This window comes from Felis catus, chromosome E2 (assembly GCF_018350175.1).
Source record: "Felis catus isolate Fca126 chromosome E2, F.catus_Fca126_mat1.0, whole genome shotgun sequence".
In the NCBI taxonomy this organism is placed as follows: Eukaryota; Metazoa; Chordata; class Mammalia; order Carnivora; family Felidae; genus Felis; species Felis catus.
Window position 1 is genome coordinate 7,392,309 of NC_058382.1, and position 19,393 is coordinate 7,411,701.

General features: G+C 57.1%; 2 protein-coding genes and 3 non-coding genes across 7 annotated transcripts; 4 read left to right on the forward strand and 1 right to left on the reverse strand.

Moving 5' to 3' along the window:
* The first annotated feature begins 208 nt into the window (after positions 1-208).
* On the forward strand, positions 209-12,481 carry LOC102899129 (Friend virus susceptibility protein 1-like). Of its 2 annotated transcripts, XM_045046189.1 has the most exons (8): positions 209-1,086; positions 4,817-4,944; positions 5,858-6,000; positions 6,391-6,456; positions 7,223-7,438; positions 8,640-8,739; positions 10,661-10,703; positions 11,074-12,481. In XM_045046189.1, exons 1-8 carry the CDS (start codon positions 209-211, stop codon positions 12,008-12,010), a joined length of 2,511 nt encoding a protein of 836 aa, XP_044902124.1. In that variant the 3' UTR covers positions 12,011-12,481. The 2 variants fall into 2 exon arrangements, with proteins under 2 accessions (XP_044902124.1, XP_023100688.1); XM_023244920.2 differs by lacking the exons at positions 209-1,086; positions 4,817-4,944; positions 5,858-6,000; positions 6,391-6,456 and having other exon boundaries at positions 7,432-7,438; positions 8,640-8,669.
* Positions 9,043-9,133, forward strand: LOC111558152. Its single transcript, XR_002738745.1, has one exon. It is a non-coding gene; the product is annotated as a small nucleolar RNA SNORD88 (small nucleolar RNA).
* LOC111558153 lies at positions 10,478-10,576 on the forward strand. Its single transcript, XR_002738746.2, has one exon. It is a non-coding gene; the product is annotated as a small nucleolar RNA SNORD88 (small nucleolar RNA).
* LOC111558151 lies at positions 10,915-11,005 on the forward strand. Its single transcript, XR_002738744.2, has one exon. It is a non-coding gene; the product is annotated as a small nucleolar RNA SNORD88 (small nucleolar RNA).
* Positions 12,482-14,516: 2,035 nt separating the features above from the next.
* Positions 14,517-19,091, reverse strand: ACP4 (acid phosphatase 4). 2 transcript variants are annotated; one of them, XM_003997468.5, is made up of 11 exons: positions 18,878-19,089; positions 18,702-18,806; positions 18,536-18,622; positions 17,344-17,490; positions 16,908-17,006; positions 16,709-16,804; positions 15,921-16,053; positions 15,754-15,836; positions 15,198-15,322; positions 14,776-14,954; positions 14,517-14,697 (listed from the first exon to the last, which is right to left on the reverse strand). In XM_003997468.5, the coding sequence occupies exons 1-11, from the start codon at positions 18,974-18,976 to the stop codon at positions 14,582-14,584; spliced, it is 1,269 nt and encodes a 422-aa protein (XP_003997517.3). In that variant the 5' UTR covers positions 18,977-19,089; the 3' UTR covers positions 14,517-14,581. The 2 variants fall into 2 exon arrangements, with proteins under 2 accessions (XP_003997517.3, XP_044902187.1); XM_045046252.1 differs by having other exon boundaries at positions 14,517-14,954; positions 18,878-19,091.
* Between the last annotated feature and the right edge of the window lie 302 nt (positions 19,092-19,393).

Below are 19,393 nucleotides of genomic sequence, written 5' to 3' on the forward strand. Positions count from 1 at the left end.
AAGCCCTGAGGCCTGCCTGTGGACAGCAGGAGAGACCAGAGAACACAGAAGAAGGGTCAGAGAGATCCAAACCGCCAAGGGCAAGCCTGAACCTGGGAGGGAGACCAACAGACTTCCAGGTGGCCATGGAGGTGCCTGGAAAGAGGGGCTAAAAGCAGTTGGTGACTGTTTAGTGCATCTGGGGACTGGTCTTACGCTGCATCCCCACATGTCCCAGAGGCCCCAGTCTGGACCCCAGAGCGCCCAGCCAGGTTTCCTTCCAGGAGCTCCCAGTAATACTCAAAATGAGACTGAAGTCTCTCCACCAATTACTTACAGGCCCCAGGTCAGAATCCAAGACTCTCAGCCCATTATCAACAGTGGCCAGGTCAGCATCCAAGAGCCCCCGCCCATTATCCATAATCGCCGGGTCAGCATCCAAGAGCCCCCGCTCATTATCCATAATCGCCGGACCAGCATCCAAGGGCCCCCACCCATTATCAACAGTCACCGGGTCAGCATCCAAGAACCCTTGTCCATTATCCACAATCGCCGGGTCAGCATCCAAGACCCCCCAGTAGTCCACAGTCGCTGGGCCAGTATCCAAGATGTGCCACCCATTATCAACAGTTGCTGGGTCCGTACTGAGGACACGCCATCCACTGTGAGCGGTCATCGGCTCAGTATCCAAGATACACCGTCAGTTACCTACAGTCACCGTTTGAAGACCCAAGATGTTCCACCAATTCTCCAAACTCACCACTTCAGCATCCAAAACTCTCTATTACTTCCTCACATCTCCCTGAACAATGTAGAGTCCCTTAACTACAATAGTAGTCAAGTCCGTAGCCAAGACCACTTTCCAACAAGTCAGAGTCCTTGTTTGAGTACTCAATGCCTCACATTGCCAATCCGGGCCAAAGTCGATGTCCCCCCTTCAATTACTCACAGCCCCACCGCCAGTGTCAAAAGCACTGATTCAATCATCTGGACCACCCAGGAGAGTTTCAAAGACTCTATGGACAGCTCCCTATACAACCCAAGTACTCTAGACAACAATATCCAGAGCATACGATCAAGCAGATCTGCTGAGATGGATTCTGGCGGGTGAGAGGCAGGGGTCCAGGCAGTGGGCCAGGTTCTGGGCTAGGATTCTGGGGGAGGGGCAGTAGTCAAAGGTCAGCGACCAGAAGCAAAGCCAGTCTACTGGCAACTAGAGGCTGGACCCAAGTGAGGCTGACCCTGGGTAGGGCATAACATAAAGGCTGGACCTGTAATTCAACCTAGGAACTGAACTTGGGGGTGGCAGGGTCTGGAAGTTAGATCTGGAAGCAAGGGAGCCTAGAGGCTAAACATCTAGAGGCAGGACCTGAAGGATACAGGCCAGGGAGAATGGACGTAGAGAAGATAGTTTAAAGGCTACACTGGGTGGGTCATGGTCTGGTCTGGCAGTTGGACTGGGGTGGCTGGGCTGGGTGGCTGGACTCAGTGCTGACCCTGGTGGTGGGCAATCTGCTACAGGTGTCAGAGAAGGAGTAAATGCAGCTATTCACAGCTGCCCATGGGCTGGCGGCTGCTGCATGGAGCCAAGAAGATCAGCCGTCAGGTGAGCCTGGCACTGAGCCTGGCTGGCATGGTGATCATCGGTCTCATCACCCTGGGCCAGCCCTGGATCCACTTCCAGGTTCCATTGACACCCCCTGGGGATCCTGATGGCCCCTCGACCATCCCCATCAACACCATCTTCTTTGTGCAGTGCCCTGACATCTCCTGCCTTCATGAGTACGACCAGAATGCTTGTAAGGCCTGCCCTATACTCACCCTTCCTGGGACTCATCTCTCTTCTTTGTCCCAGGGACCCTTCTCTGCCCTCTCTAGGATGGTCTTCACTGCCCAGGGTTAGTCTTCCCTTCTCTGGGGTAGTTCTCACTACCCCCGGATAGTCATCCCTTCCTCCAGATGGTCCTCATTGCCCCAGGATCATCCCCATTGCCCTATGCTCACCTTCAATTACATGATACCCATCCCCACAGTCCTCTTAACCCTAGGATCTTACACATTATCCTGAGACTTTTTCACCCCAAGGAATCTTTCCTCATCACACAGAACTGGTTCCTCAATTCCCACCCTTCTTCTCACTGCCCAAGACACTGTTCTCACTGACCCAGAGGTGTGCCCTCAATGCTAAAGGCATCTGCCTTAATATCCCTTCTCTACAGCCCAATTTCAATTTTCTTAAAATGAGAAAGAAAAATTTGCAAGGGAGAGGGTTCAGGAATACTCCCAGCCTCATGGGGGACCCTGTCCCCCATGCTCAGTCGGAGGGCCTCTTGGTGTTCCGATTTTCTTCCTTCCCCAGACTTGCTGGACTTTGCCTGGGCCTTTCTCATCCTTGCCAGTATTGCCGGCTTCTGCCTCTGCATCATGCTCATAAACATCGTCTTCTTCACCAGCTCCAACTTACCTGTGCTGGACTTCTCCAACGTCATCATCAGCATCCTGACAGGCATGGCAGAGAGATTTATCCCTCAGGAACCAAGGCGAGGAGTACCTTGCCCAGTGCCCATGATGATATCCAACCCCCTCCCCACCACATTCCAACACCACCCTCATCCTCACGTACATTGCCCATCCCAGTTCTATCTCCCTCCAAATCTCTGATCAATCCCAATAAAAAATATGAACTTCCAACAACACAACCTCATCTCCAGCCCCAATACCAGCCTCCAGTTCACCTGCCACCTCTCCACACCCCCACCCCCCGTTCCCATTTTATCTCTTTCCCATCTCCAAACCATCCCCACTACCATCCCCAACCCCTTTCCAAATCTCAGCACTCATTCCAAATCCAACCCAACTCTATCACCTGTGAACCTCACTTTCAAACTCAACCAAAACCCGTCCCCCACCTCACCCTCTGTCCTCACCACTCAAACTTCAACCTCTACCCAATACCCATTTCCAGTTCTGACCCAGCCCAAATCCTTTCTCCCCCCCCCCCCACCCCCTGCCCCCTGTCCCCGGCTCTGTGATTTTGTTCAAGTTACTTAATCTTTCTGAGCCTACAGTTTTCTGTAGGGTGGGGGTGAAATTTCCTATCACGTGGAGATGTAGTGAGGATTGGATTAGACAATGTTGGCACCTGATGGAGCTATGTAACCTTGCACAATTCCTTACCATGATAATCCTTCCACTTGACCCAAATGTCTCAAAATTGATATGCTAATTCTAATTGATTAGAATTAGTCTAGTTTTCAATTTGCATTGCCAAATCACACTTTTTAGAAGAAAAGGAGCTGGGTTGGCACATTAATTTGGAAATGAAGGATATTACGTTCCTATCATTTGTAATGATTGACCACAGCTTTTAGTTTTATCAGGAAAACATTTTTGGACAATGATAGCAGAGTCAAGAGTAGGAAACATGCAACTTCCTATTTCCTTGTTTGCAAATAGTATTTATCCAATTTGTCTGGTAGCTCTTCCCAATTGTTTACATATAAGGTACAAAGGGTAGAAAACACCTCAGCTTTATGTCATCTAATATAAGACATTTTTCTTTTTTTTTTTTCTTTTTTTTTTTTCAACGTTTAATTATTTGTGGGACAGAGAGAGACAGAGCATGAACGGGGGAGGGGCAGAGAGAGAGGGAGACACAGAATCGGAAACAGGCTCCAGGCTCTGAGCCATCAGCCCAGACCCTGACGCGGGGCTCGAACCCACGCACCGCGAGATCGTGACCTGCCTGAAGTCGGACGCCCATCCGACTGCGTCACCCAGGCGCCCCTATAAGACATTTTTCTACAAAAAAAAAAAAAAATCTGCTCAGTCTTTTTAATTAAATGAGAAACACCTCTTATATTATTTTTCAACAACATAAAGAAAAAATGACCCAGGTCTTCACTACCTGAATTTTTTTTAGGTTGAAATACGCAGAATGAGTGGGTTCCTAGTCTACTTCTTCAGAAGCCCAAAATTAAAGACCCAATACAATAATCATCATCATCATCATCTCCATTCTTGTGGGCTCACTGTGTGCCAGGAATTGTGCCAATCTCAACAACTCCTCACGACAGCCCAAGGAGATGAGTCCTATGATTATGCCCATTTTACATATGAAGGAAGTGAGGCTCAGAGAGACAGAGTAGTTACCCTAAGGTGGGAGGGAGAGGCAGGACAAGAGCTCTGTTCTGGTTGGCCGCAAAGCCTACGGTTTTAGACACAACCCAATGGTCCCAATGTGCTCTACCATGACATTATCAAGAGCCTGCTTTCCTGCCTGCGCACAGAGGTACAGGGAGGCAAAAGGAACTGGGAGAATATTGAGCAAGAGCCAGGCAGCCATACAACTATGGGCAGGGGTCTGCACACGCCTGATGCCCAGCTTCCTAACACCTGTACTCATGCAGGGGCCAGCATGATACTGGGCATCCTGTTCTACCTGATGCAGGCCCATGAGTACCTGCAGGAAGGCATGACCTACACTCTGGGGCTCAGCTTCTACCTGGCGTGGACCGGCATCTTTCTCTTCCTGATGAGTGGTCTGGGCTGGGCTGGGGTTGGGTTTGGGCATGGGTCTTCAGGGATATGGATAGGGACTGAGTGGGACAGGGTTTGGGATGAGGACGGGTTGTGGACAGGGCTGGACAAGCTGGGATTGAGGTGGGAGAGGAGGGTGGGGTTGGGCATAGGGCTGGATGAGGGGATGGGGTTGGGTTTGGGTTGGGAAATGGATTGGGGACAGGGTCGGGGTGTGATTGGGCTTGGGAAAAGAATCAGGATGTGGAGTAGGCTATGAATGCTGCACCTCACCCCCTCTGCTCTCTTCCTTCTTTAGGTTTCATTTCCTATCTGAACTACATGAACTTCTGGTCCATCCTGGCGCTCCAGGCCATCTGGACTTGATGGCGCTCCAGGACACAGGAATGACCCCACCGCTGGCCTGCTCCCACAGCTCCCTGCCAAGCACTTGACAGCCCTACTCTCTAGTCCCCCACCCCCACTGAGAGTCTTGCCCTTTTCGGTCCCCTCTTAATCCCCCCACTCAGATTAATAATTTAAATAATCTGTACCTTTTGCCCAGAATATTCTCTTAGCTCAGTACCTTCTAAGTGTTCTGTGGAAATGCCAACTCTCACGGGGGCCATCCCTTGGGCCCTCTGGGGTAGAGGGACAGGTGAGGGAAGCGATTCAGAGGAAAGAGACGCAAGGCACAAGGTCAACAAAGAGGCTGTGCCAATGGTTCCTGGCATACCTACAAATGGTGTCAATATTTGTTGAATAGCTGATTCTCTCCAAGCCCTTAGGGCTTCATCTTTTACTTCCCAGACCCCCAATAATGTGCCCCTCCTGAGGTAAATTCTCCCTGCACCCACACCTCACCTCCTGCCCTTACCAGCAGCCCCTGTCATCACTTCCTCTTTCTTCTTGCCAAACTCCTCCAACACAGGGCTGTTTCTAAAAATTGTCTATCTGTCTATCTATCTATCTATCTATCTATCCATCCATCCATCCATCCATTTTTAAGGCTGTTCCATGTAGCATATTTTTGCTATCAGAGTCATTTGTTGAACAAGGCACGGTTGAAACTCAAGTACAAATTTACCTCACTACCTGGGTCCCCCTACAGGCCCTTGACCTGGGGGGGGGTCCCCTCTACCTCCCTTTCACACAGTGGTTAAGCTGGAAGGGTTGAGTCTAGGCTCTGCCACCTACTAGCTCCGTGACCTGTGTCCAGGCATTGACCCATCCGGGTCTCAGTTTCCTCATCTGTAAAATGGGGGTAATGATAGTACTTCAATCTAGATAGAGTTTAACATAACACCTAGTTTGTGCTCTTTAAGGGTTGCTAAAATAATCCGCTTCTCTCCCACAAAAGGCTCTCAAATGTGTTCATCTTTAATGAAAATAAGCTGCAACTATATGCCAGAGACTGGATCTATCGCAGTGATCAAACTAGACACACATCCTTGTTTTTATGGCTTCACATTTCCGCAGGGAGGCGAAACAGATATGTCAGGGGTAAGTGCCATGAGGAAAAACAAAGGAGGGGAATAGAGATGGGTCTGGGAAGGGGCAGGGGCTCTATGCCAAGGTAATATCTGAGCAGAGACATGATTGAAGAGAGGAGAGCCATGGGGACAGGTTGGGGGAAAGGATTCCCGGCAGAGGGAACAGCAAAAGTTCTGAGCTACAAACGTCCTTGGCAGGTTCCAGGAAGATTAGGGAAGCCAATTACTAGTGTACCCTGAGCAAGGGAGAGGGAGACAGGGACAGAGGGGGAACAGGGGCTAGGTCCCTCCGGGCCTTGTGGGCCACAGTGAAGACTTTGCTTTTTACTCTGGGTGAGGCAAAAGCCAGTGAAGAAAGGTCTCCTTTTCTTAATACAAGGATATGTTCCTTTTACATCAGACTATAAGCTTCGTGGGAGGTGTCTCCTCACCGGAAGAAGACGACCCAAATGACCAGCTAAACAATGTGTGTTCCACTCACAGAAGGGAATATTTGGCCCCCGTTTAAGGAATGAGGTCACTCTGTACTGATCCGGGGGAGACTATTTAGGGGACAAACTGGAATGAAAAAAAAAAAAAAATCGCTACTCATAACATGTGTGCGTATACAGCCATAAAATAAAAAGTCCACACCACACTGTTGACAGTGGCGACTCTGGTGAGTGGGTTTGAAGTAGAGGAGTTTCCTTTTTTATCTCTGAAAAGAATGTTTCCAATCAAGTCAGCTGAAAGACGCTCCTTAGAGCTTGAGCCCTCCCTACCAAGAATCCAAGCCCCCAGGTCTTAAACCATCTAAACTGGGGGGTGGAGGGAGCACTTCCGGCCCTCACACAGCCCAGGAGTCCTGGCCCCCATCCTCCTCCTCCCTTAGATCCAGAAGCCCAGCCTTTCGCCCCGGCGTCCAGGCACCGACCCCTCCTCTTGCTGCGCGGAACGAGCCTCTCAGTCTGCGCCACGCTAGCGCTACCCCAGAACGTCCCCCGTCGATCTCCGCACCGGCCCCGCCTCCCATTCCTGCCTGCGGACTCAGTCTGGGTCGGCCCCGCCCCTTCCAGCCAAAGCTCGCGCCACTGCCGCGCTGGCAATTCCAGGAGCCTCCCTTTCTGGCTCTGTCCCGGCTCGGGGTCCTTCCCCTTTGCCGCCCGCCTTTGGTGCTGTCCTCAGAGTTGCCTGACGCTCCTGAGAGGACAACGGGCCCTGGTATTCCCCTGCTTTTCTTTCTCCGCCTCTAGGGACAACATCGTATCGTCTGTTTAGGAAGATTTTTGGAGGGAACAGGCATTATTCGCTTCCCCAAGCACCAAAGCTGGATTTCCGGCCCCGGCGCGTGTGTTGGACGCCTCGGGGCGGAGCCCGGGCAGGGGCTTGTGGCGGGCCTTGCGAGCGGCGCGCACTATAAAGCGGGACGCGAGGGCGCCCGCGCACGCTTTGAAGAGAGTGAGGGTCGGGTGAGCTGTCTTTGTCTTGTGGCCCTTTTCCGTCTGCGCGGCCGGGCGTTGGGGTCTGGGTCGCTCCTGTCGTGAGGTGCCTGGGGCTGCGGCGGGGCGGCCACGTCGTCGCGTGGAAGGGGTCAGGCCCTTGTGAGACCCCAGCGCGCGCTCCGAGGCGAGCCTGGGGATCTTGGCGGGGTGGGCAGTGGCGTCCGAAGAGGCTGGCGGCCCTTTAGGGGCCCTCAGGGTGGGGAGGACTCCTGCCCCCGGAGCGAATGAGGGTTTTCAAGGCCAGCGCTCCTTGGCCCCGCAGCCGGGCTGCGCCATTTCTGTTTCCCACGTCGCAGAATTCCGCCATTTTGTCCGTTTTTCTTGGGGGCGGGGAGGGGGGGGGCGGGGAGCGCGTGTGACCCTGAGTTTTTCTTGCTGAGGTTTTCCACTTCTGTGCTGGCTACATGGGCTTCCCTTAGGAAGTCGCTGTTTTTTTCCATTCCACGTGGCTGGCATTTTATGCAACCTGCAATAAAGATATGGGGGAGGTAGAGGCAGGATCTCAGGGTTTACCAAGAGCTAAAGGGAGTGTGGAGTCTCTAGATGAATTACGGGGTTTCTGAGAGCCACGTGGGTGCGGTCTTAGGAGACAGCAAGTGGGGCCTTTAGCCTCAGGAATCATTCGGACACGGTCCCTCCAAATACCAGAGTTCTGTATTCACCCCATGCACGAGTTTCGGGAAACGTTACTTTTGAGCTAATTGGTCCTTAATTCAGGTCTTGGACATCCGTTTCCCCATCGCCGAGGAAGCCCGGCCCCGGGGCAGCTAGCTGATTTTCCATGTCCCCACCAAGACCCAGCAAAAATCCTCCCTGAGTTTCTCACTTCAGGCAGCCACCTGAAAGTCTGTCGAACTTCATCCCAAGTGTTGACCTGTCACAAGTGGAAGGATTTTTTTTTTTTCCTCCATCACTGGCGCGCCCTCTTTTCGCCATTTTCCAATGTATTCCTTTTTTCATCCCCCCTTTTTTTTTTTTTTACTTGTTAAAATCCTCACACGTGCGGGGAAATACACATAAGTTTAACATTTTGCCATGCTTGCTTTATTTCTGCCTGGTGTCCTGAAAGCACGTTTTTAATTTCATCAGAAATAATGGGGTCTCCTGTGTGCTTTGTGTCTGTGGTTCCTGAGCCCTCTCCAAAATGTCTTCCTCTGGTCTGTTCCAGAATGGTTGCAGAAAAGGGTCTCTGCTCATCGTGAGTGCTGCTTCTGTGTTAGGGTTGGGGTTTTTTCCCCCTAGGATAGCTCCCTCCTCCTGCCACCCCGGTAGGTTCTTCAAGGGATTTGCACCTTAGCAGCTTTCACAGTCCAGGGTTGGTAGCAGGTGTAGCCAGTGCCAAAAGTCTGTAAAATTAGGCAAGGGGAGGTAGACACTGGGTTTTCTCCATGTAGGGGGTTTGACGACGGTCCCCTTGTGGACCGGTGACACTGGGGAGGTGGGGTCGCCTGGGGTCTGCACAGGAAGAATCGTGGACTTTGATACCCTCCTGGTGGATTTTGTGCTTCCCAGGCTCTAAGTGCAGTTAGTTGGGCCTCTCTGTTCCTGAAGGTGAGTGGCCGTGGGGACCTGGGCTCCCGTGATGTCCGGCACTGGGCTCTGATCACCCCTGAGGACTCCGTGCGCCACGGGACCTTTGACACCTGGGGATCTGAGGAGCCCTGGTTTTGAGGTCTCTGGACCCTCCCAGACTGTCTGTTCAAGTCCTTCCTGTGTTGCACATGTGTCTTCAAGCAGAGGGACCGGCCGCTAACATCCCCTCTCGGTGACAACTCTTGCTTCCGCCCCCCCCCCCCCCCCCCCCCCCCATCTAAAATAACCTTACCTTCATTTGGGATGACTTCACATCAGATAGCTCTGGGACCTAATTTATGTGCCAGCATTTGTGCTGGAGATTTACATGCAAATCCCTGTTCATTTATAGCAGTGGAAATCCAGCCAGAATTGGGCCGGGTCCAAATCCCAGCTCTGCTGTTCATGGGCTCAGAGAGCTGGTCTCCTGAGCCTCAGTTTCTATATCCGTAGAGCAGGCGCAGCACAGCCAGCAGCATATGGGCCCGAATCCTCTGCACGGTTGGGGGTGGGTGGTGGTGATACTTCCTACCTAAAGGTAAGGGTTGGACAAGATGGAGACGGACCAATGAAAGCTGATTTTCAGAGTCAGCGGAAGAAAAGAAACAAGCTGTCAGCACTTCGCGCTGTTCGCACTGAGGGGTTTGTAGATTGAACTTGGACAGCCGTCCTTGGATGGATACACTGATACAGTTAGTGAAGTTACCCTCCGCTTTACACACTAACCATTGTTTAGAGAATGTTGCACAAATGTTGCAAAGAGCCCAGGCATAAAATGGGCACGGGACCTGTTGTCTGAAAAGAAGCCAGTGTTCTCTGGTCTGGGGCGATTTGTCCCTGGTCCTTGGATGTCGGGAGTGGACAGAACGATGGCCGTGGTGCAGTAGGATGCGGGCATGTTCTCTGGGAGAGCTCAGGGGTGTCCGCTGTCGCTGGCCGGCACTTTGGGGGGAGAAGCTCCTTTCCATGATGGGGGGGGGGTGCTCAGTCTGTGCTCTTGCCTGAGGCGTCCTCTGCGGAGCTCTGAATGTTTGCTGCAGCGGAGAGGGCGTTTCCGGGAAGATGGGGTAGGAAGTTGCCGTCTGTGGAGGGACGTGTGAGGGGAGAGCAGAGCTGGAGGCTCTGGGAGGCAGCTAGGGAAGACAGCCCTGGGGTGCAGGCTGAGCAGGTGTGGGGGTGTCTTCAGTGGGGCACTGCTTTGAGCTGGGCGGGGTGGGGGTTGGTGGTGCCGAAGTCAGTTGTGGCCGATCCTACAAGGTGACGGCCAAGGATAAGCCACAGTGAGGCTTGGTCAAGGGGTGATCAGGGCTTCTTGGCACCCCAGTGGCCGGGTATTGTGGTCATTTGTCCTGCCTGGGTGAGCTCTCGTCTGTCTCCCCCTTAGGACTGGAGCCAAGTGGCTCTGTGACCTGAGTGAGGAGGGCAAGGGCACCAGGGCCCCCATGATGTCCAGCACTGGGCTCTGACCTCCCCTGAGGACATGGTGCCCCCCCCCCCCCGGGACCTTTGACACCCAGGGGGTCTGAGGGGCCCCACTCTGGGGACAGAGGGCTGGGGGCCGTGGTTGCCTGTGTCCTGCTGACCAGCTCTTCCCCTCCGGCTCCTTCCTGTCTGCAGGTGGTTCCTCCAGAGTCAAACAGCGCCGCTGTCCCTGTCCTTGGTAAGAGCAGAAGAGGCTCCTTACTGGCCGTACCATAGCAATAAATCTATCGTGAAATATGTAGATTATGGTAATAATACAAAAGCAAATGCCGAGTGGCTGCCCAGAGCTGGGCCCCGTGCTAAGCACTGGATGAAGTGTGGGGCGGTGAGGGGGAGGACACAGGAGAGATTGCAGCGACCCTGTCAGCGCTCCTGAAGGGGCTGGCTTGGGACCCCCATGATGTCCAGCACTGGGCTCTGACCTCCCCTGAGGACATGGTGCCCCCCGGGACCTTTGACACCTGGGGATCTGAGGGGTCCCGGTGGGGGGGGGGGTGCTGGGGGGTGTGGCTCTTTTCCCACCTGACGGCCTCTCCCCTTCCCTGAAGCTCCTGCCCAGCAGCACCCCTCCTGGCTTCCTGCTGCTGCTTGCAGGGGACAGCCATCGTCATGGCCGAGCGAGCACTGGCCCCCACCCAGATGGGGCGGGGGGACCGTTACTACACGTACACCGAGCTCCTGGCCATCTCGCGGCGCTTCAAGCAGAACCCCAACGAGCTCATGATCACCTGGATCCTGCGAGTGTATGACCAGGGGGGCCCGGCCCTGTCCCTGAACTCTGGAGAGCTGGCGCTCCTGGGTGACCTGACCGGCGATGCCATCTTCAACTACCACTGCAAGACGCTGCGGGGTGGCTGCCAGACGCTGCTCACCTGGCTGCTGCTGGCCTGGCGCCAGCGCTGGGAGTCCTTCCTGCACTTTGAGGCCACCGAGCTCCCCTTCCGCCCCTGGACCACCATGGAGGAGGGCATCCAGCTGGTGCGCGAGCTGGGCATGCTCGACTGGATCTACCGCGAGCCGCCCTCACCCCCCGCGCCGGAGCAGGGGCCCTGGCCGGCGCCCGAGGACGTGCCCTTCACGCAGGGCCTCCAGCGGCGCCTGCTGACGGCCGCGCCCTCCGAGCTGCGGCTCTCGCTGGTCAGCCTGCTGGTCAAGGGCATGACGGTGCTGGAGGCGGTGATGGAGATCCAGACCATCGCCGACGTGGGCCTGCTGTGGCGCCAGAGCCAGCCGGGCCGCGCCAAGCTCATGTTGGGGCCCAACCCGACGCGCAAGGACCTCACGGGCTGGCTGCTGAGCCATGGCGTCCCCAAGGAGAGGGTGGACAAGCAGCCCACCAAGGTCCTCCTGGAGCTCTACATCAAGGAGGCCAAGCGTAGCCGCGGCCACCCTGCCTACGTGCTGGGGGACGAGCAGCCCCCGCCTCCCCCCTACTCAGACCAGGCCTGTGGGGAGGAGCCGCCCGCACCCGTGCGCCATGACTAGGCCCCCCTTGGGCACAGTCTCCCCGCTGCTACTCTGCGGGGTGGGGTGGTGCTGGGTTCCAGGAGAGACAGAGTCCATGCCTCCTGAGCACCCCCAGGGGGGACTGAGGGGTGGTCCGTTTGCCCTTCTCCGGACTCGCGAGCCTCTCTGAGTGCTTGAGGTGCCCTTGCCCCCTGGCACCTATCGGTGTCACCAGCCAGAGTGGTGGAGGGAAGCGAGCCGGCCAGTAGCCCTTGGGTGCCTGTGCCCCCATCCCCAGGGGCACATCCCATTACATTTCAGTCTGTTACACTTCAGGCCCATTGGCATGGTGGGCGGGCACCCCCACCCTGCCCCACCGGCCCCCAAAGCACTACAGGCCAAGTGGGATCTCTGCACAGCCCACAACTTGAAAGCACCTTGAAGTTTGTACCCTTTTTAAGCTATTTTTAAATGCAATGTTTTTACCTAATAATTTAAGCATGTACAACACTTTGGTTTTCCGGGTGCTTCTTTCTGACTTGGAATGATTTTCTCTGGAGTGTGTGTGCGTGTGCGCATGCAATGCCTGCCTTCTAAAGTGGACTTTTGCTGTTGGCTCACCTCTGCTTTCTAGTTGGATGTGTGGCATCTGGGCCGGGTCTGTCACACCTGGGTTGAAAGTGTTGGGGCCAAGAATCACAGCTCCGTGGGGACAGACCCCCCGGATGGTCAGCACTAGGCACAGGGCGCTCATTGAATACGCGTGTCGCTGTGTCTGAGCTGTCCTAACGGACAGGGTTTGTGGTGTGGTCCTGGTGTGAGATTGCATCCGGAACCCCCTCGGGGCAAGGGCAGGGGTCACGCAGAGGAGCCCCCATCTTTCCACAGGCCACCTCAGTGTGCTGAAGGCTGGGCTCCTGTCATCCTGCTGGAGCCACTTAAAGAACCTGCGAGTTCTTTGGGTCAATGTAAGCAAGAAAGTGCCCGCCTCTCCAGGGATACATGAAGACCTTCTGAGGTGTCCTTATGGATGGGTCTGTTGGTGGTCTCAACATAAAGGACAGGGGGTTCTCCGGCTTTTCCAAGCTGTGCAGACAGGGCTGCTGACCCCAGTCCAACCTTGCCCAGCCCTTTCTGCACCCTCTGCCCAAGGTTGAGGGGCTTGCACCTTATTCCCCCTGGGGGGGGGGGAGGTTTGGGGTCCCGTGGCTAGGAGTAGCTTCTTGCTATGAGCACCCGTCTCCCACCTGCAATCACCTGCATCCCAGGCTCCCCACTGGTGGTGCTGGTGGGTTCACACACACCACCTGATGTAGGCATGCTCATCAGTGTGACACGTGGGTTATGGCCTTTGAGGGGATTGGTGTCTCGGCCCAGGCCACCCAGGGGGAGGCAGCCCCCAGATTTGGCCACCCAGTGCTTGCCACGTGGTGGAGAGAGTGACGTCTCCCCTCCCGGTCTGAGAGGTTAAGTGCAGGGGCACCGGAACGGGCCTGGAACCAGGTGCCCCCACAGGGCCTCCTGTTTTATTAGTAGGTCTGCAGGAGCATTTTTTAGTCTTCAGTGCCATCCGGTGCTACATTTGCGAGGATGGAAACGGCCATCTGCCCAGTACGGCAGCGGCCAGCCACGTGTGGCCAGTGCAGCTGGGACCTGAATTTTCCACTTTATTTAAATAGCCCCATGGGAGCCAGTGGGCACACAGGCAGGTCCCACCCCCTGCAAACTTGCAGTCCCCAGAATGAGAACGTCACCGGCCCTGCCTGCTCTGCTGGCCTCCAGTTTAATGGCAAGGGATGTGGGGTCTGAGGAGTCTCAGCTCTGCCAAAGGAGATGGGAGCACGGAGGCCAGTCACGTGCCGGGAGTCACAGAGCCTCAGGTTTGCCGGTGGCTTTGGCCCTTGCACCTCCTTGTGAGCTGTCCCTCTGCGCGCACGTTTGAACCCCCGCCCGCCCCCCCCCCCCCGGCGGCGGCGGCGGTGGAGAAGACTAAAGGTGACAGCCCAAAGCCAGGTGGGGTGACTGCCGGGAACCAGGTCTCAAGGGAGTGTGTGACCCACGGAGGGGCTCACTGAGCAGGCGCGGCTCTGGTGCCCGCCAGGTGCGCGCATCACGTGCTGCACCTACAAATGCATGTTCCCGCAGGCACTCACCTACCGTCCGCTCCCATGCACCCGCATAAATACACCCGCACATGCAGGCACGCCCACACGCGTACAACATGCACAAATGGAGGCTGCGCACGCACCGCACGCACGCACAGAGGCCTGTCACACGGACACGCGCATTCTTGTGCCAACACGTATATGCAGACACCTCACAGGCACCCAAATAAGCACAGAAACACTCGCACAAGTGTCTGTACGCACGTGCACGCACGGGCCATATACGTGTGCGCAGGCCGCCCTTCACGCAGGCCCCCACACACAGGTAACAGCACGCGCGTGCGTGCGCACGCAGACCCGCCCGTGGCTCCGGGGCCCGGGAGCCCTCCCCTCGGTTCCCACGGGGCCAGGCGCACACAGTAAGTCACGGGAGCCAGAGCAGCGGGTGAGCAGACATGTTGGGAGGCAATGGCAGCGCGGGAAAGGGGGCGCCCGGCTTCCCAGCTCACACGGGGCCCCCCCAGGCCCGCAGGCAGCCGGGTCTCCAGGCCAGCAGGCCCAGCCCCATGCTGAGCCCCGCCAGCACCGCCACGGCCCCGGCCAGCAGGGGCACCACCGTGGCTGCGGGGAGAACACGGGAGTGTGAGTCGTGGGACTCGGGCCCCCCCACGCTCCCAACCCAACGCCCGTGGCCGTCACCTGCAGGGGTGGCAGGCTCGCGGGAGCCGTGGCAGGGGACCCCGTGAGCCGGAGGCCGGGCGGGGGCGGTGAGCTGGCGGAAGCGGCCTAGTGGGCAGGAGCCCGGGCACCCGGGGAGGTTGAGGGGCAGGGGCAGGCCGGAGGAGTCGTTGCGGTAGAAAAGGGAGATGGTGACGTTCCTGGAGGGAGACAGGAGGTGGTGGCACCCGAGCCCCTCCCCACCGCCCCCCTGCCACTGACTTAAATCTGGAGAAGAGGAGCCGAATGGGGAGACTGGGCTCCTGACTCCCACCTGTCAACCTCCAAGTGCCATTCGAGGCAAATACCCCTCCGGGCCCGGGCCACGCCCACTGCCCGGGACCCCACGTCTCTTCCCGCGACGGTTCTGTCCTGCCCCTTCCTGGGCGCCACCCCCTCCTTACCCAGCATCCTCGTCCGGGTCCCCGAGGTGCCTCCGGAATTCAAAGCCGAGGCAGGCGGCATACGGCGGGGTGTGACCGTCATAGAGACCCAGGGCTCCCTGGAGGGCCAGCAGAGTGCTGTCGTGCTGCGGGTGGATCCCAGGGCTGAGACAGGGCTCCTCTCTCCACGTCTTGTCTCTCCTGAACTCTAGGCTGGTGCATCCAGCTGCCTCCCAGATGTCCCCCAGTTCCCTTTAGCGCCACCCCCCAAATCTGCTCACCTTGGAGGCAATCCCACTAATTGCAGGTAATCATTTAATGAAGATCGGTCAAGTAGACGCAAAAATATGATCGGGCAGTTCAGTGAAACAGCCTGTCCTTCCAGAAGAGCTAAACTCTTACAACACCATCACCTCCCTCCTTCCAGACTGTACCTCTAGTGAAACGGTCTGAGAGTATGGTTTGGAGATGAGCTACCCAAGGCAGCGGGCGGAGGTTCCATTGGGACCACCCCACCGGCTTTTCCTCCCCTCATCCCTGTGCCCACATGGCACTGCCCCCCTTCCCAAAGACTCACAGCTGAGTACATAACCATCTTGAGGGGCAGCCCTAGGCGCTGGACCCGAGAGAAGTTGGCAAGGATAGCATCCAGCAGGATCCCTGAGGGGGCAAGAACAGAGCGCTGGAGAAGCCCCCAGAGGAAGGCGCTTTGGCCTCCCGGCCTCCCAGCCCCAACGGCCTCACCCCCTGTCAGCTGGGCCTTCTCGGCTGCCCGGGGTGGACCCACATGGGCCCCAATATCCAAAGCTGAGATCTGCGCTAGCGTCCGTAGGACATTCGGGGAGGCCCAGGATGGGAGGGGAAGACCGTGGGCTTGCTGGAGAGAGACAGGGAGAGGAGACAAAGTGACCAGGACATCCTGAGCTCTCTATGCTCCCCTCAGACCCCCCCCCCCCGCAGTGCCTGTGCTGTCCCGTTAGCTGCAGCCCTCTCCCCCACCTCCCTCATCGGAACCCCTCATGGGCCGGATCTGGTGCGGCCGATAACAATCATTAATTAACAACGACCATCACCGTCCAGGAGCCCTCACCCACGGACCCAGAGGTGTCTCAAACTTCAGACGTCTGGGACTTTAGAAGGGTCCGATGGTGGCGTCACCATCTACACCAGAGCACGCCCAGTGCAACTATCCCCACCGTGCAACTAGGATGATTTTCACAGCATGTTGGTTTCGGGCGCTTTTCCCGCAAGGAAACTAACAGGAGGAATGACAAACACACAGCCTCCGGCCTCCCTGCGGGCCTCACTGTACGCCCGGCACTGCTCTAAGCACATGGCATGGATCTCGATCGTTACAGGAACCCCAGGAGGTGTTGATATGTGCGTTGCTGTCCCCACTGTGCAGATGCGCAAACTGAGGCAGTCAGGGTTAGGGGACTTGCCCGAGGGAACACAGGGAGTGAGCGGCAAAGCTGGGATTTGAATCCAGGTGTCCTTGCTGCCTTGGCTGGGTGGGTGGGGCGAGGGCTCACCTGGCACATCAGCGTGTCCAGAACCTTCCACGCCCTGCGGAGCGGCTCTCCGACCAACGAGAGCCCCGTGTAGTTCTCCAGGTGAGTTAGGAAGTCCTGGGTGCACCGGGCTGGGTGAGTCTAACGGACCTCCTCACCCCTCCCTGCCCCGCCCTCCCCGCCACGCCCCTCCGGGCCCCGCCCCGCCGGCCCCGCTCACTGTCCAGCCCTCCAGGGCGGTCTGGTACTCCGCTGCCTCCGTGGCCTCCCTGAGCAGCTCATGGTATCGGGGACAGCTGCGCGTGGGGAACCTCAGCAGCTGGGGGAAACTGAGGCTCAGAGAGGACAGCTTGACTGGGACCCCAGTCACAGCAGAGGGCGCGGGGAATTGGGGCTGTGGAATTGTGTGTCTCTGGTGCAAATCTCTCTTCAAACTACGCTGTCCCTCCCAGATCTGGCCGCGCCGCATGGGGATGGCGGGTCACCTTACCTAGACAGCTCTCCCCGGGGGAAGGGCTCACTGCCCCGAGACAGCACACGCCCCCGGGAGCCGCTCAGCTGGGCCAAACTGCCTCTCCCAGCCACTGGCTCCCTCCAGCCCAGAGGATGTCTCTCTCCATCCCTCCCACGCCCCTGCACCTGCCCAGCCCCCTGACCTTGTCCTCGGTGACTGGCACTGTATGTACAGGGATGGGCCTCCAGGCAGCCTCTGGGCGCCCTGGAGCAGCCTCAGGGAACAGCCCTGCGAGGTTGGCCTGAGCACTCTCCAACGTGCGGTCAAAGTCAGTGCTGCGCACATACACCTGGGGTGGCGGGGAGAAAACAGGCAAGGGGACCAAGGTCGGGTCACAGGTCAGCTGCAGCAGCAAACCAAAAGCTTCAGATTCAGTTCGGGGTCGAAGATTAGGGGTTGGGAGTCAAAACCCAAGGCAAATTGGAGCGTCTGGTTGTCAGTGTTGGAAGTTGGGTTCAAGGGTCAGAGGTCAATGTCAGGAGCAGCCAGGTTGGAGGTCAGAGGTTGGGTGAACATGTGGGACCAGAGGGGTCAGTGGCCTCATTGAAAGAAAGGAAGATCAGAATTGCTGGTGGCTGGAAGTTGGAGTTCAAGGTTAGAAGGGGAGGTTGAAGGACATGGGACCAGAATTCAGTACATGTCTATCAGGGGTCAGAGGTCAGAGGTCAGGAGGAATGCTCCTATTGGGGGGTGTCAAAAGACAGGGAGGAAATTCAGATTTGCTGAAGGGCAGAGATCAAAGATGGGAAGTTGGGAGGGCAAATTGAACCCGTAAGGGTCAAAGTCACAACCAGCAAGTTTTAGCATCAGAAACCAGAGGTCAGAAAATCTGGACGGAGTTGGTGGGAGTCAGAAGAGAGAGGCGAGGGCAGGAAAATAAAGCCAGGGTTGGGGCGCCTGAGTGGCTCATTTGGTTAAACGCCAGACTCCTGGTATCAGCTCAGGTCATGATCTCACGGTTCGTGGGCTCGAGCCCCATGTCAGGCTCCGTGCTGATGATGCGGAGTCTGCTCGGGATTCTCTCTCTCTCCCCCTCTCTCCGCCCCTGCCACTCCCCTGATTGCGTGCGCTCTCTCCCAAAATAAATAAATAAACTTAAAAAAGAAAAAGTCAGGGTTGACGGAGGTCAGAGGTCAGAGGTGAAGCATATTCATGCTGAGGTGGGGTCAGAGGTCAGCATGAATAAGTCAATGGTTTGGAGGTGAGCGATCAGAACTGGGGTGCAGGTTGGGTTATGGGGGGGGTCAAAGGCCAGAGGCAGAGGCCCACGGTGAGTGTTGGGGTCAGTGGAGGTCAGAGGTCAGGAGGCAGGTGAGGGTCATCGTGGGCAGTACCTCCTCCCGCCGGTACTCGGGGCTCAGAAAGGCCTCATAGCGGTTCCTCAGGAAGCGGCCCAGCTCCAGCTGCTGGCGGACCCCCTCCTGAGGACAGAGCAGGAGTCAGCAGACCCCTCCCTGCCCCGCCCACTCCCCCCCCCCCCCCCGCACCCCAGCCTCTCACCCCAGTCAGCTGGCCCAGGCCCCTGGGCCACAGGACGGTGATCGCCTCCTTGTGCGGGTCGGTGGGATAGGAGGCCAGCGGGGCCCGGTCGCCGTGCCGGAACACCTGGGGACGGGACCAGGTCAGGGCCGGCCTGGGAGAGGCGAGGGGCCAGGCCGGGGCGGGGGACACCTCACCACAGCCACAAACACCAGGGGTCCTTCCGGCAGGGCCTGGGGCAGGAGCAGAAGCAGGATAGGTCCAGCGGGGAGGCCCCAAAACCCTGGCCCGGCCATCTCCACACAGCCCAGACGCTGAGCTCAGCCCACTGTCTGTGCCACAGCCCCACCCACTCATTACCCCTGCCTCAGCACCCCCAGAAACGCAGGTCCCGGCATGCCTGTCCCGGGAGCCAAGGCGGGCTCCTGGGATCAACTCCCCCCCCACCGCACCCCCAGGCCTTTGGATTAGCCAGTGGATTAACCCATTTAATCTCCTCTGCGACTCTAGCAGGGGGTGATATGGTTATCACCGTCCCCATTGTGCAGCTGGGGAAACTGAGGCACGGTGGGTTAAATCATTTGCCTGAGCGGGGCGCCTGGGTGGCTCAGTCGGTTGAGCTTCCGGCTTCGGCTCAGGTCATGATCTCACGCTTCGTGAGTTCGAGCCCCGCATCAGGCTCCGTGCTGACAGCTCAGAGCCTGGAGCCTGCT